Source organism: Bufo gargarizans, chromosome 6 (genome assembly GCF_014858855.1).
Source record: "Bufo gargarizans isolate SCDJY-AF-19 chromosome 6, ASM1485885v1, whole genome shotgun sequence".
Taxonomy (NCBI): Eukaryota; Metazoa; Chordata; class Amphibia; order Anura; family Bufonidae; genus Bufo; species Bufo gargarizans.
In genome coordinates, this window is record NC_058085.1 from 282,640,425 (window position 1) to 282,655,749 (window position 15,325).

General features: G+C 48.1%; 1 protein-coding gene across 2 annotated transcripts in view; it reads left to right on the plus strand.

Annotated features, from left to right (window-relative positions):
• Positions 1–8,659: 8,659 nt before the first annotated feature.
• CDH4 (cadherin 4) overlaps positions 8,660–15,325 on the plus strand; it is an 837,767-nt gene continuing 831,101 nt past the window's right edge. For both annotated transcript variants that reach the window (XM_044299844.1, XM_044299845.1), the window contains exon 1: positions 8,660–8,889. In XM_044299844.1, the coding sequence (XP_044155779.1) occupies positions 8,842–8,889 (48 nt within the window). In that variant the 5' untranslated portion in view covers positions 8,660–8,841. The remainder of the gene's footprint in view (positions 8,890–15,325) is intronic.

Genomic DNA, 15,325 nt, shown 5'->3' on the forward strand with positions numbered 1-15,325 from the left:
ACATCTTGTAGCACCTGTTGTTTGGATATCCAACAGAGAAAAGGGGTGAACATAATTCGTTTTATTCTCAAGAGATCTTATTATATCCCCCCTTTCACTACCAAGTTAGTCCATTCTGCAGCACCTCAAGACTGAACTGACGAGGTCACATCTTGAACCTCTAGGTAGTATCCAAGTGTCCACTACAGCTTCTTACTTGTCCCCATTAAGTTGTTTTTTTCACAGCCACTGAGATCATCTGCAGCTTCCCTGGCTATGATCTCAGCACTGATCAGACCACCCTGGCTCCTTCCAGGCTGACATCCCTTCCACATTACCAGCAGACTCTCTCAGAGTTAACCTCTGACTGAGAATGAGCTCATGACAAGACTTTCCTAGCCCCAGACTATCAGGCAGTCACCCAGGCTGGCTCACAATCTGCCCCCCTCGACACCTTCTAGCCCCTTCTCATCCAAGCTGTTAAACCACACACCATAAAAAGCTCACCCTAAAAACACCAGGTGACCACCGTTACAACTTCTCCTCCTGATCTCCCGCCCACGGCCAATTGTACAATGGGCAGAAGGCTCCAGCCTCCAATCCACTACCACCATTCTCGATGATCAAGCCTTGGTTCCGAGTTTACTGCAATTTCCAAAGTGGACAGGCCTCATACTTCACTGCCTCATAGGCCCAACCTCCGTTCTACTAGGCATCACATGGGGACTTTCTGCAATGTTCTAATTGGCACCAAAGATCTCCTTATTATCTTCTCCTAATTGCCCTTCTTAGCAGCACCAGTGACACCATGTACATATCTCTATCAGTGTCAGGCCCTTCCCAGGCCTGTGCTGATATTGTTATTCCTGTGTCCAGGTACAGCAATGCACCTTGGCTTCATCCACATTACCTGCAACATAAAGGTATTATAAGCACTGTATAAATACACTAGTAATAAGCTCTACGTAGACTTCTGTCTGAAATATGAACCAGCATTCACGTGATCACGTATATTTTTGCCGCTGATCTCAAACACGCTTCTAGAAGTGGCAAGCACTTGTTTGAAGCTGATTTCGCCAATCCACTTGTTTGCTACTTGGTGTACATTTTGCAGGCTTTTAAGCAGCTGAAATCCTGCTAAAAAAAAAGAAATACATCCAAAGATTTCAGAAGCTGATTTTTCTTTAAATCAGCTCTGCATTTTTCAGCTTCAAAATAATGCTGCGTGAAGATAGCGCAAGGAAGAGCAGTTTAAAGGAACTGGAGCAAAGATCTGATACATAAATCACAAAAGAAAAGTGACAAAAATGTAAATATACCCTAAATTAGACAAAATCAGGACAGGTTTGTTGTCTTTTGATGCAGTGTTTCCTTTTACTGTCAGCAATCAGAGATCTTCAAAGAATAAGATTTAGCCTTTGTTCACCTCTCCAGTTCACCAGATCTGGCATTGGCGGATTCTACTGTTCATCGCCAGATCCCTATACACTATAACGGCGTCTGGTGGTGATCCATCCACTTTATGACATAAATGCCAGGTTTTGGCCGGACAAAAGGGCTACCGCAACAACCTAATGGATATCAAACTGCCACTGCGAGCATACTCTTATCAATGAACTTATGCCAACCACTTTTTCTGCCATATATAAATGTGGCAGAAAACAAGAATGGGCACCAAGGTCGAATTCCACTTATTGTCCACTCCAGAACTGTGTTTTAATGTAGGGAAGAACCAGGGGTATGGCCTGTGTACAAAAGCGCACTGTAGCAAACCCTCAGCTGTGAGAAGTATAATGATTCTGGGCTGAAGATGTAGCCATACTTCTGTTCAACAATTTGCTGCCCCAGCATACCGCCAAGTTCCAAAGGAAAAGGAGGCAAACTTTGTGGCGAGCATTGTGGGCTGCAGCAAGTTTTTTTGTTAAGGGTGCTTTCACACTTACGGCAGGACGGATCCGACAGGCTGTTCACCCCGTCGGATCCGTACTTCTGCTATTTCGCCGTGCCGCCGCTCCGTCCCCATTGACTATAATGGGGACGGGGCGGAGCTTCGGCACAGCACGGCAGTGCGCGGCGAAAGGCCGCCGGACTAAAAGTCCTGCATGTCTGACTTTTTAGTCCGGCGGCCTCTGACCGCGAACTGCCGTACTGCGCCAGAGCTCCGCCCCGTCCCCATTATAGTCAATGGGGACGGTGCAGCGAAATAGCGGAAGGACAAATCCGACAGGGTGAACAGCCTGTCGGATCCGTCCTGCCGTAAGTGTGAAAGTACCCTAAGCCACGCCTCTAACCCTATCTGATTTTTCTCCATAAACCCGATCCAAGTCTCCTTTTATCCTCTCTCAATAATAGTGCCCCACACACTTTAACAATGCCCTCTTTGCGTGAGTAATAGAGTAATGATAGCCCCATTTTACCCCCACTGTAATTATGCTGCTTTAATTCCCCCACAGTAAGAATACCCCTTTAATTACTCCACACAGTAATTGTACCCCTTAGTACTCCCTCACAATAACAATGCCCCCACACAGTAATGATGCTCCATTAGTGCCCCCTCACAGTAGTTACATCCCCTTAGTGCCCTCTAACAAGACGAATGCCCCCTTAGTGTTCCTACACAGTAGTTATGCCCCCTTAGTGCCCCACTCAGTGGATTTGCTCCCTTAGTGCCCCACGCAGTAGTTATGCCCCCTTAGTGCCCCACTCAGTAGTTATACCCTCTAAGTGAGAGGGTCACAATAACAATATGCCTTTAGTGCCACCTCACAGTAGTCATAGCTGAAATGAGAAGGTTTGTGGTAGACCCACCCCTACGTGGGCGATCCTGGGTTGTTGTCATGTTACCTCACCTTAAAATAATAAAATGGTGTTTATGGTTAGACCTTCACATGAAAGGTTTTGACCAGGAAAATCATGCCCCTTTTCTTTCAGAAACAGTGCCACACCTTTCCTCAGATGAGTGTGGCATTGCATGTTAGACCCATTCTCTTCAATGGAACCAGACCCAACCCATGGACAGGTATGTCACTGTTTCTGAAAAAAGGCTGCCATGTTCTTTTTTCCAGTTATGGATATCCCCTTTAATCTTCTCATTTTTAATGTAATTGTAATTGCAGCCAAAAATGTTGATATTTCGACATGTCAGAGGGGTGTACCAGCTGAATCCACCCTGGCTCAATATGCTGGAAATGCCAGGAAAGGAGTGGTCAGGAAGTCATATATATTCCCTTAGTGACCCATGCATTAGATTTCTTTATCACTCCTAAAGGGGTTGTCCACAATTTTATATCCCCCCCTGACTTCCCACCCATAAATGGGTGATCCTGGGTTGGTTTGAGGCATATCCAGGGGTGGAGTGTACATGACCCGAATTTGCCAACTGCAATGTTGGTAAGTATTGGGATGTTCTGGGAAAGTCGTCACGTATGATATTAGTAACATGCATACACGTATCTGAAGCATGCAGGGGCGATTCTCATGTGGGTCTGGGTTTATATACTTTCACTCAGTGGACATATCAGCTGGAATCAGCTCCTCAGATCCAAGCAGGCTGGTCACATGATACCCAGCAGCCAATCAGAAGCCCAAACTAAGCTTCTTAATGAAAGCCCAGAGCTGAGGTAACATGGTGACCGGCTGTAACCGCTCGTAGTTTGTACACTTTACCTTGAGAATTATTATATTTATTCTTCATTTTTCTGGAGAAGTTGTGTGTACCACACGAGTACTGTACATCCTCGGTCCCAGCTGAAATGAGAAGGTAAGAATATACAGGGGCACGTACCGACAACAAAACAACATTTCCTTTGCTTTTCTGACTGGACTTCCCCTTCCTCATGGCCGGCCCTACTTCAATCATTTGCGTCAAATAGTAACACAAGTTTTTAATAAATTAGCCACATTTTACGACTCCTCTGATCTACGTCCCTTTCGTAAACTGTGGCAGTACCACATAAAATGTGCGCTAACCTTGGTCTACACCGCTTATGTACTTGACAACAAGTTCATTTTTCACATAAACGGAGGCATATAGAAAGAAGGGACCAAGACTGTTAGCTTCAGATGACATTAGCACATTCATAAAGTCAGCCGGTTTAATAACCATGTTCCTGATGAGAGAAGCCTTTTAATCTTCTCATTTTTATGTAATTGTATGTAGTCATAAATTGTGATATTTCAATCAAATTGTGATATTTCGTGTGAAAGGGGTGTACCAGCTGAATAAAAATTAAAGGCAGTAGACGCAGAGGGGCTAAACATAAAAGGAGACTTTTCTTTTTCCGTAATGTCCTCCATATGCATTCCGTTTCCGTATCGCCTTTCCATTGAAAAATAGAACATGTCCTATTGCCCGCAAATCACGTTCCGTGGCTCCATTCAAGTCAATGGGTCCGCAAAAAAAACTAAACACATACGGAAATGCATCTGTATGTCTTCCGTATCTGTTCCGTTTTTGCAGAACTATCTAATGAAAATGTTATGCCCAGCCCAATTTTTTCTATGTAATTACTGTATACTGTATATGCCATACGGAAAAAGGGAACGGAAAAACAGAACGGAAACAAAAAATGGAACAACGGATTCGTTTAAAACGGACCGCAAAACACTGAAAAAACCATACGGTCGTGTGCAGGGGGCCTTACCCTTATGGATCCCCCGCCACTGCTGTTCTAATCCATCCTGGCTCAAAATGATGGAAATGGCAGGAGAGGAGTGCTCAGGAAGTCATATCTTTTCCCTCAGTGCCCCAAATATTAGATTTATTTTATTTATCATCCTTAAATGGGTTGTCCACAACTTTATATCCCCCCACCACCTGATCCCCCCCTCCACTTACTTTAAGCTCTGCACTTCCTGCCCCGGTATTTAAACCTCTGCAATGACACCGCTGAGGACAGCCATTGGTTGCAGTGGTACATATGACCTCATATGTGCAGGAAGTTTACAAGTGGGGACAGGAAGTGCAATGAAAACAGCATGAGACCCACAGAGCCAGAAGCAAGCGGTGAAGGTAGGGGCAGGTAAGGCCTCTTTCACACTTGCGTTGTCCGGATCCGGCGTGTACTCCACTTGCCGGAATTACACGCCGGATCCGGAAAAACGCAAGTGTACTGAAAGCATTTGAAGACGGATCTGTCTTCAAAATGCTTTCAGTGTTACTATGGCAGCCGGGACGCTATTAAAGTCCTGGTTGCCATAGTAGGAGCGGGGAGCGGTATACTTACCATCCGTGCGGCTCCCGGGGCGCTCCAGAATGACGTCAGAGCGCCCCATGCGCATGGATGTGAGCCATGCGATCACGTGATCCATGCGCTTGGGGCGCCCTGACGTCACTCTGGAGCGCCCCGGCAGCCGCACGGATGGTAAGTATGCTGCTCCCCCGCTCCCCGCTACACTTTACCATGGCTGCCAGGACTTTAGCGTCCCGGCAGCCATGGTAACCATTGAGAAAAAGCTAAACGTCGGATCCGGCAATGCGCCGAAACGACGTTTAGCTTAAGGCCGGATCCGGATCAATGCCTTTCAATGGGCATTAATTCCGTATCCGGCCTTGCGGCAAGTCTTCAGTTTTTTTGGCCGGATTTCACTCCATTCAGAATGCATTAGGATAATCCTGATCAGGATTCTTCCGGCATAGAGCCCCGACGCCGGAAGACAATAACGCAGGTGTGAAAGAGCCCTAAGAATAGATCTCTTCACAGGTCCTGCTGGGTGAGGGAACATTTGAAGGGCTTCTGTCACCCCCCAACCCCCAATTTTCTGTTTTTGACTTATTATATTTGTTAATGTAAGCAGATTCCATATATGCCCCTCTTACCTCGGGCTGTGCAGTAATTGCAGTAAAAAACGTACTTTTATTATATGTAATTTTCTTCACTACCAGCAAGTTGGGGCGGACTTGCTGGTAGCCGCCGCATCCTCTGTTTGAAAAAACGTCCCCTCCTCCACTTGATTGACAGGGCCAGCGAGCGCTCTCCTCCTCTCGCTGGCCCTGCCTGCAGCCTCAAATCCCGCGCCTGCGCCGTACCGGTCGTCATTCGGCGCAGGAGCTCTGAGAGAAGGACGGCCGCTACACTTCTTCCGGGTGTAGGGCTGACGTCATCGGCGCACTGAGGAAGGAGTGGCCGTCCTTCTCTCAGAGCGCCTGCGCCGAATGACGACCGGTACGGCGCAGGCAGGGCCAGCGAGAGGAGGAGAGCGCTCGCTGGCCCTGTCAATCAAGTGGAGGAGGGGACGTTTCTTCAAATAGAGGATGTGGCTTCTACCAGCAAGTCCGCCCAACTTGCTGGTAGTGAAGAAATTTACATATAATAAAAGTATGTTTTTTTACTGTAATTGCTGCACAGCCCGAGGTAAGAGGGGCATATATGGAATCTGCTTACATTAACAAATATAATAAGTCAAAAACTGAAAATTGGGGGTTGGGGGGTAACAGAAGCCCTTTAAAGAAAAAATGTGGACAACCCCTTTTAAAAGGGTTTTCTGACATTCAGAGGATAGGTCATTAATATCAGACTGGCGGGAGTTTGAGCGGGTGTCAGACCCCCAATAATCTGATATTGATGACCTATCCTGAGGATAATTAAAGGGATTTTTTGAGATCCTCTGGATAGGTCATCAGTATCTGATCGGTGGGGACCAGTGTTGGATGGTAAAATTCCTTCTGGGGGCCCACTGTACAACATGCAATGTCTGCCAGCGCTTGTTGTGGCAGACAGCAGCAACACACAGGAGGATGTAGGTCCCTGCAGTGACCTCCAGAGGGCAGGCCCCTGATGAAAGATGATACTGGTTCGCCTGCCTGTTTACATACATACAAGTCATCTCAGCCACCTGATGCATCTATCCTAATAACCTACAGTACGTGTAGTGCGGTCTGTCTACTGTGCCACTTGTGCAGGTTATGGGGTCTACGGGCTCTCCTTGCTCAGGGGCCCAGCGGGGGATTCACCTGTTCCCCTGTAGGCCAGTCCAAGCCTGCACTGGACCCCACCAATCAGCTGTGTAACAAGGCACCAGCTCTCCTGTACGCGCCTCTGCCTTTGCTCCACTTTTACTAGGCCGAGTGACGTGGCCTAGGAGCAGCTCAGCCCCGTGAATGGGGCTGAATGTGATACCGAGCATAGCCGCTGTGTAATCTACCTCACTGTGCTTAGTGAGCTGAGACAAGACACCGGCGTTCTCAAACAGCTGATTGTCGGGGGTCCCAGGTGTCGGATCCCCACCGATCAGATACTGATAACCTAATCAGAAGATAGGTCATCAGTATATAAATCTCCTCCATACTGCATCCCTCGGGCATGTTCTCCCTCACTGCACCATACTTTCATTATCACATTGCCCCAATCGCGGGGACGGCCATAGACCCTACAGGGAGCCCTCCTCTTGGCCGCCATCCAGGTAATAAAGATCTGATGCTCTCAGCATTAACATAGGTATTTTATGCTGCATTGTGGTGTCTGGTTCTGCTGGGGCGGTATTCTGTTGCTGGCTCCGTCTACTTATGTTGCTCTGTCTTCTGTCAATTTGGACCAGCCTACAACATGAGGCCACTTTCAGTTTATTTTCTAGGGCCACTTTAAGTTCCCAGTCCGCCCCTGCTTATACATCTGGCGAGCGGCCGCAGGCCCCTCCTCAATCCACCTGTATTGCCGTCCTCAGTATGGTGCTAGAGCGGTATTTTATGCTGCGCTGTGGTATTTGCTTTGGGTAGGGCGGTATTTTATGCTGCAGTAAGGTACTGCTGTCTCCGCCTACTTGTGTTGCTTCGCCTTCTGTTAAGGCTCCATTCACACGTCCGCAGAATGTGTCCGCATCCGTTCCGTAATTTTGCGGAACGGGTGCGGACCCATTCATTCTCTATGGGGAAAGAATGGATGCGGACAGCACACAGTGTGCTGTCTAAATCCGCAATTGCGGAGCGCGTCCCTGATCTTTGGGTCCGCAGCTCCGCAAAAGATAGAACATGTCCTATTCTTGTCCGCAGCTTGCGGACAAGAATAGGCATTTCTATGGGGGTGCCGGGCTGGTGCAATTTGCGGGTCCGCAACACATCACGGACGTGTGAATGGAGCCTTAATTCACCACTTTTAGCTCTTTTTTCCAGGGCCAAGTTAAGCTCCCAGTCCGCCGCTGCCCAATGTAGTTCATCTTCCATCACCCCAGGCACTGCATCTTTGAATGTATTCTCAGTGCCCCCTGTGCTTTGGCAGTGCCCACTTTACATGTCTCCCTTAGGAATCTTATCCACAATTCCTTGCAGATGCCCCCCCCCCCCCCCCCCCCCCGTCTCGCCCTGTCTTTCTCCCTCGTGCATGCTTCACACACTGCGTATTCCCGCCGCTGAATCTGCACGGCAGTCCGTTTCTCTCCTGTACGATCGCCTCTCATGAACCTGCGCTTCGCCCTCTCTCGCGCTTTCAGACTGCAATAATTTAAAAATCCATCAGGGGCGCTGTCTTGCAGTACGAGCGCGCGCTCTGTCATTCACAGTTCTTCCAGTGGGCGGGCACGGGACTGTCAATCAGAACGCTTGACGGGGCGTGGTTTCTGTCAGCGTGCTCGGCCTTCCTGTCACTCAGCGCACTCTGTGGGGGCGTGGCTCTGTTGACAGACCCGCCGTGGTGGGTGTGGCCTTAGTGTCAGTCAGCCGGAGGAGGCGGGGTTACCGCTGCGCTCAGCTGGTGCAGCCCGTTCACCTGCAGCTCAGAGCGGGGGAGAGACGGGGCGGCAAGAGGCAGCGGAGCCTCCACACCGGCATCGGGACGTATAGGACTGGAGGGAGGACTGACATTCCAGAAAATACTGGGGGGCAAGCTGGACACTTGGCTGCTAGGATCAAGCGTCCTGTCTGGGTGCAAGATGGCAGGGGTTCTGCTGCTGCTGTTAGCTCTGCCAGGGGCACTGGGGGTAAGTGGGCATCTTCCTCTTGCCATGCACCCTTGGTGTATTGGAGAGTGTTCTGCAATGTTACTCTTAAATGTGTGCCTCACACACCCTGGCACCTCTGTCACATCCCTCTCTGTGGACATGTAGAATGAGTTCCTCTGCATGAATGGAAAGGGTTAACTGACGGTGAGGAATTAACCGGAGGAACAAGCCTGCTCATGGAAAAGATTCGGGAAAAAGAGCTGAAATGGTTAACCGCCAAGCTGTACCTGTGCACATTTCCATTTGCCCAGTGGCCATTGGCAGTGGGTAGAAGGGGTTAACTAGATCTCAGTAGATCCCTGTGGGTGCATGTAGTTCAGACTTTGCATCATTGTCCACAACGAGCTGGAAAAACGTATATGGACGGATGTACCTGCTCCTTACAAAGGGGTTAAAAAAAAACAAAAAAAACCGCCATGAGCTAGGGATGCTTCATTAGTGTGAATGAATGGAGCTGTCCAGGGCATAGACTGAAAGGGTTAACCGCCGTGTATATGCCAAGTGGTCACTGGGAATGGATTGAAAGGGTTAGGTCTGTGGATTGTAGATTTTGTTTTCTATACCTCGCCTGCATACATACCATCAAAGTCATATATGATGTCTATGCCTTCAGTGAGTGTGAAGAGTTAATTTGGCAAGGCTGGCATGGGCACTGCCATCTCTTGTGTGAATGAAGGGTAACTGGGCATGTGCTGATTTATATCGCGGCGTGTCTCTTGAGGTGGAAGTTCAGTGTGGGGCACACATGGCGCTCACTGGAGTCTGTGGGCACTTCACATTCTAGTGTTAGGAGCATGTCCCCGCAACCTGTGGACGGACGGCCCGGCCACCTGGATGCGATGCCACCTTTCCTTTGGCTAGAGCACAGGGCACCTGCTGATTAAAAGATTCCAGTCACATGTTGGCACTGATCTATCTGTGTGTGGGCAGGGGTGTCAGACTCAGCATTGCACATCTCTCCCATCCCCAGTAAGAGACTCTGGAGCACTGCCCTGCTTTCGGAATAGATGATGGATGTGACTTGATAGTTGTGCTGGCTAATCAGACGACTAATAAGACGTGGCATTTATCCGTGCACCTGGGCTCTGCTGTGTGAGTGCAGAGAAGGACCAGGGATAACTAAGATACAAATCACTACACGGCAATCTGCAGAAGTTAATAGATTGACCGGTTGCACAAATGCAGGACAATGCGAGCCAATGGCAGCGGAGAAGCGTGCTGAAGATTGTCCGCTTTCACACAGACTGAATGCAGGAAAATAAAGCCTGGATTGGAATCCTCTGCAGATTCCTCAGCCGGCTGAATGGGATGGCAGTGATAAAGATGCCGCTGTGCTGCCAGTGACACAAACATTTCTGTGCTTTACAAAGTGTCCTGTGACCTGCACCCGTGCCTGCCAAGAACTGCGGTGAGAAGTGGGCGCTCACTGTGTGCCCTGGCACTGGGGCACAATATATAATGTATAGAATTAGGCACTTTCCTGACCGATAGGAGACACAAGAGGCGTGGTGAGAAGTGGGCGCTCACTGTGTGCCCTGGCACTGGGGCACAATATATAATGTATAGAATTAGGCACTTTCCTGACCGATAGGAGACACAAGAGGCGCGGTGAGAAGTGGGCGCTCACTGTGTGCCCTGTCACTGGGGCACAATATATAATGTATAGAATTAGGCACTTTCCTGACCGATAGGAGACACAAGAAGCGCGGTGAGAAGTGGGCGCTCACTGTGTGCCCTGGCACTGGGGCACAATATATAATGTATAGAATTAGGCACTTTCCTGACTGATAGGAGACGCAAGAGGCGCGGTGAGAAGTGGGCGCTCACTGTGTGCCCTGGCACTGAGGCACAATATATAATGTATAGAATTAGGCACTTTCCTGACCGATAGGAGATGCAAGAGGCGTGGTGAGAAGTGGGCGCTCACTGTGTGCCCTGGCACTGAGGCACAATATATAATGTATAGAATTAGGCACTTTCCTGACCGATAGGAGACACAAGAAGCGCGGTGAGAAGTGGGCGCTCACTGTGTGCCCTGGCACTGGGGCACAATATATAATGTATAGAATTAGGCACTTTCCTGACCGATAGGAGACACAAGAAGCGCGGTGAGAAGTGGGCGCTCACTGTGTGCCCTGGCACTGGGGCACAATATATAATGTATAGAATTAGGCACTTTCCTGACCGATAGGAGACGCAAGAGGCGTGGTGAGAAGTGGGCGCTCACTGTGTGCCCTGGCACTGGGGCACAATATATAATGTATAGAATTAGGCACTTTCCTGACCGATAGGAGACACAAGAGGCGTGGTGAGAAGTGGGCGCTCACTGTGTGCCCTGGCACTGGGGCACAATATATAATGTATAGAATTAGGCACTTTCCTGACCGATAGGAGACACAAGAGGCGCGGTGAGAAGTGGGCGCTCACTGTGTGCCCTGTCACTGGGGCACAATATATAATGTATAGAATTAGGCACTTTCCTGACCGATAGGAGACACAAGAAGCGCGGTGAGAAGTGGGCGCTCACTGTGTGCCCTGTCACTGGGGCACAATATATAATGTATAGAATTAGGCACTTTCCTGACTGATAGGAGACGCAAGAGGCGCGGTGAGAAGTGGGCGCTCACTGTGTGCCCTGGCACTGAGGCACAATATATAATGTATAGAATTAGGCACTTTCCTGACCGATAGGAGATGCAAGAGGCGTGGTGAGAAGTGGGCGCTCACTGTGTGCCCTGGCACTGAGGCACAATATATAATGTATAGAATTAGGCACTTTCCTGACCGATAGGAGACACAAGAAGCGCGGTGAGAAGTGGGCGCTCACTGTGTGCCCTGGCACTGGGGCACAATATATAATGTATAGAATTAGGCACTTTCCTGACCGATAGGAGACACAAGAAGCGCGGTGAGAAGTGGGCGCTCACTGTGTGCCCTGGCACTGGGGCACAATATATAATGTATAGAATTAGGCACTTTCCTGACCGATAGGAGACGCAAGAGGCGTGGTGAGAAGTGGGCGCTCACTGTGTGCCCTGGCACTGAGGCACAATATATAATGTATAGAATTAGGCACTTTCCTGACCGATAGGAGACACAAGAAGAGCGGTGAGAAGTGGGCGCTCACTGTGTGCCCTGGCACTGGGGCACAATATATAATGTATAGAATTAGGCACTTTCCTGAACGATACGAGACACAAGTCCCTCTCGGCAGGCTGCACAGATTTCTCCTCATTAAGGACACTTCTCCTCTTTGCTTCTCTACTGAAATCCTTTTCTTCTCTGTTCCTCTCTGGTTCAGTGACCTGAGCCGGCTGAGCTGTGGCTACTACACAGATACTGGATAACAGCCGCCAGCCTGTCCTTTCCCCCAAAAAATAATAAGAAGAAAATGAATGCTTTAGAATTCTCAAATAGAATATTGTGTCATCCAGACCAAAGGATGGAGCTGGCACATCCAGCTCTGGCAACCTGTAGCTTTACTGATAGAGGGGCAATCCGGTCCGGTCTACATGGAGTATGGCAGCAGAGAGGTTAGAAGAAAGAAGACTGGCAGTCCTTACAGATAGGTTCATGTCCATGCTTTATTACCACTTATTGTTCCAGTAGATAGCTCATTGGTCTACGACCTGTGCACTAGATGGTCCAAAACTACAACCCTCAGCATGGACTGGAGGCTTGTAACATTATTGTTTGCAGTGGACTCTCATATTAGTTGTCTTTACGTGTGGGGCACAGTGTGTTGTCAAAATCTAGAATGAAAAGCGGTGCCCGTCTTGTGCATCTTAACCCACTCCTGGCTTTGCCTTACAAATGCTGTAGCCAAATCCGAGCCAGGTACCGCCGCGTAAAAGTGTCCCCCCGCAATGTCCCCCCCCTCCCCAAACTAAATTACCTTCCGTCATTGCAATTGTGGCATAAATTCAAAAAACAAAACAGGGATGTAGCTGTGTACCAGGAGGGTGCCAAGAAGACGCTCAGGGTATTAAATTATGGAACTAGGGCCACACGCTGAATCCTCTTCCCCCGAGTGACGGAAAGGCTAGCTAATGGCACATTACTTTGCAATACAATCAGCTCTTTTCTTACCCATCCGCCATGCTTTGGCAGCCTGCAGCAGGTAGAATCTATCTGCCCATGCAGGATGGCACCAGAGACACAGTATAACTCTGCCCCACAGTTTATAGTGGCGTACAGTTGGAGACCTTTATGTTTCGCGATATCTCTCGTATTCTGATAGAGTAGTGCTTGTCTGATTTTATTACCAGCTGACAAAATAGCCGGCGTTAGCAGTACCACGGTGGGAGGCAAACTGTCGGCTTTGCATTGAATCGCAGTGCGCGAATGCGGAGAGGCTTTTTAGACACCTAATAAACAGCCGGAGTTGTAGCTTTCTGCTTTTCTGCACTTAGCGGCTCCGAGATGTACTTTTCATGATGTGATAGAGACGTTTAATGAATTACGTCCACTTAGCTCTGCGTGCCCTTATTGCAGGGTTGTAACGCATGCTACTGCTCTCCTGTCATCACGGATTGGGGTCTGGGTTTAACCCTTCATCCGGCTTCTGTAGCGTTCAGCACTGGACAGCTACCTTTCAGCACTTTGAACATAGGAGCACACATTACTTGTTATACAAAGGTTGAACTGAGGCCTTGTCCCTCCTGAGGGCTCAGGGCAAGAGTTGTGTATTATTTTTCTTTTTGAAACTACAACTCCTAACATACCCTGACTTGAGAGTTATGGTTTCACAACAGCTGGAAAGACAACACTTGGCGGCTACTGCTATTGAATCCACCTAATACCAGATCCTGATTCGCTGTAATGGAGCCTATTCCACTTTATAGCATCTTACTTAGGATGTATATAGTCCTTACTTAGGACTTTTCTACAGTTCTATATAATACGTTGTGTCTTGGAGAAATCCCATTCTTTCCTCTTTCTAGGATGACACATACATAGCGGCATATAGATGTGCCCTCATGCTATAGATGTGCCCTCATGCTATAGTGCAAGGATGTCCAACCTGCGGCCCTCCAGCTGTTGCAAAACTACAACTACCAGCATGCCTGGACATCCTACAGCTATTAGGGCACGCTGGGAGTTGTAGTCTTGCAACAGCTGGAGGGCTGCAAGTTGAGCATGCCTGCTATAGAGCATAGTGATACGTGAGTTAAGACAATATGCTAATAGGTTTATGTCCAGCCTTACGTAAAGCTCACAAACGGCCCGGCTTTCCTACATCTGTCAGTCTTAGCTCTGCTACATCTGCGCAGGGCATCCACTGCATGCTGCTACCTGGATTGTCGATCACATAAATCATGGACTATGCTACAATTCTGTCCGACCTATTCAGCAACAGAGACAGTTTTCACGTCTCTCTAGTTATGATGGCGTGTAACGACTCTGCGTCCGTAAAGCTGAAATGAGGCGATTCTCAGTCCATGAAGTACACGGTGATGCACGTTCAGCTCGCCTATCCTTTGACAATTTTTTAAATTGCAGTATTTTTTTCTCCCTCAATAATAGCACAAGAGAAAGATATTTTTTTTGTATTGCAGTATATTTTCCCCCGTAAATAAGAGTGAGGAGGCTGTTAGAGCTAATCAGGGTCATTATGCTCTTCACTCTCCGCCACTACATATTCCATCCCCAACGGCAGATTGAGAACCGCTACCAAGGAGATAGGCTCTGAACAAATACTTGAGGTCTTCGCGAATTTCACATGAAATTTGGTGAAATCAGATCTCTGATGTCTCTCTGAGATGGGCTTGTGAATTTAACTCTCCGCTTACCGAAAGCAGGCAGATAATGTACCGCTACCTTATTGTAGCTGTATGTGCCTCTGACATATTGTGGTCTACCAGGAATCCAACCTGATCATATGGGTTAAATGTGCAATCAGTAGCCACTACTTTATCGTGTTCCGAAGATCTGCCTGTATATACTAATGTAGCAGAGCTGAATTTGTTAAATATCAGTTTTTTTGTAGCAGAGTTGAATCCTATGGCAATCCACCATATCATCATGAGTCGCCAAACTTAGCACTCCTACATCTATATATAAAAGTGTATGAGTTTGTCCATGGTCCATAGACAGTCCATTCTCAATGATGCTTGGTATACCTCATCTGCACATTAGTACCTATTTGGTACTTAGTATTTGTTTTCCAGCTAATACATAAAAAACAAGACTCCCGTGCTTCTGGGTCTCTGCTCACGACGTCTCCTATTCTTCTGCACTTACTACCTCTGTGCACATAGCAGCACATATAGATCGTTGCTCACCACCACGTCCCTTCTACTCTGTGCCGGACATAAAATGAATGTCCCTAGAGTTCTTATTATATCGGTATGTGTGGTTATATCACGTAGGGAATTTATAAGCCTGTTTGCCATAAATTGCACCCACTTTATCA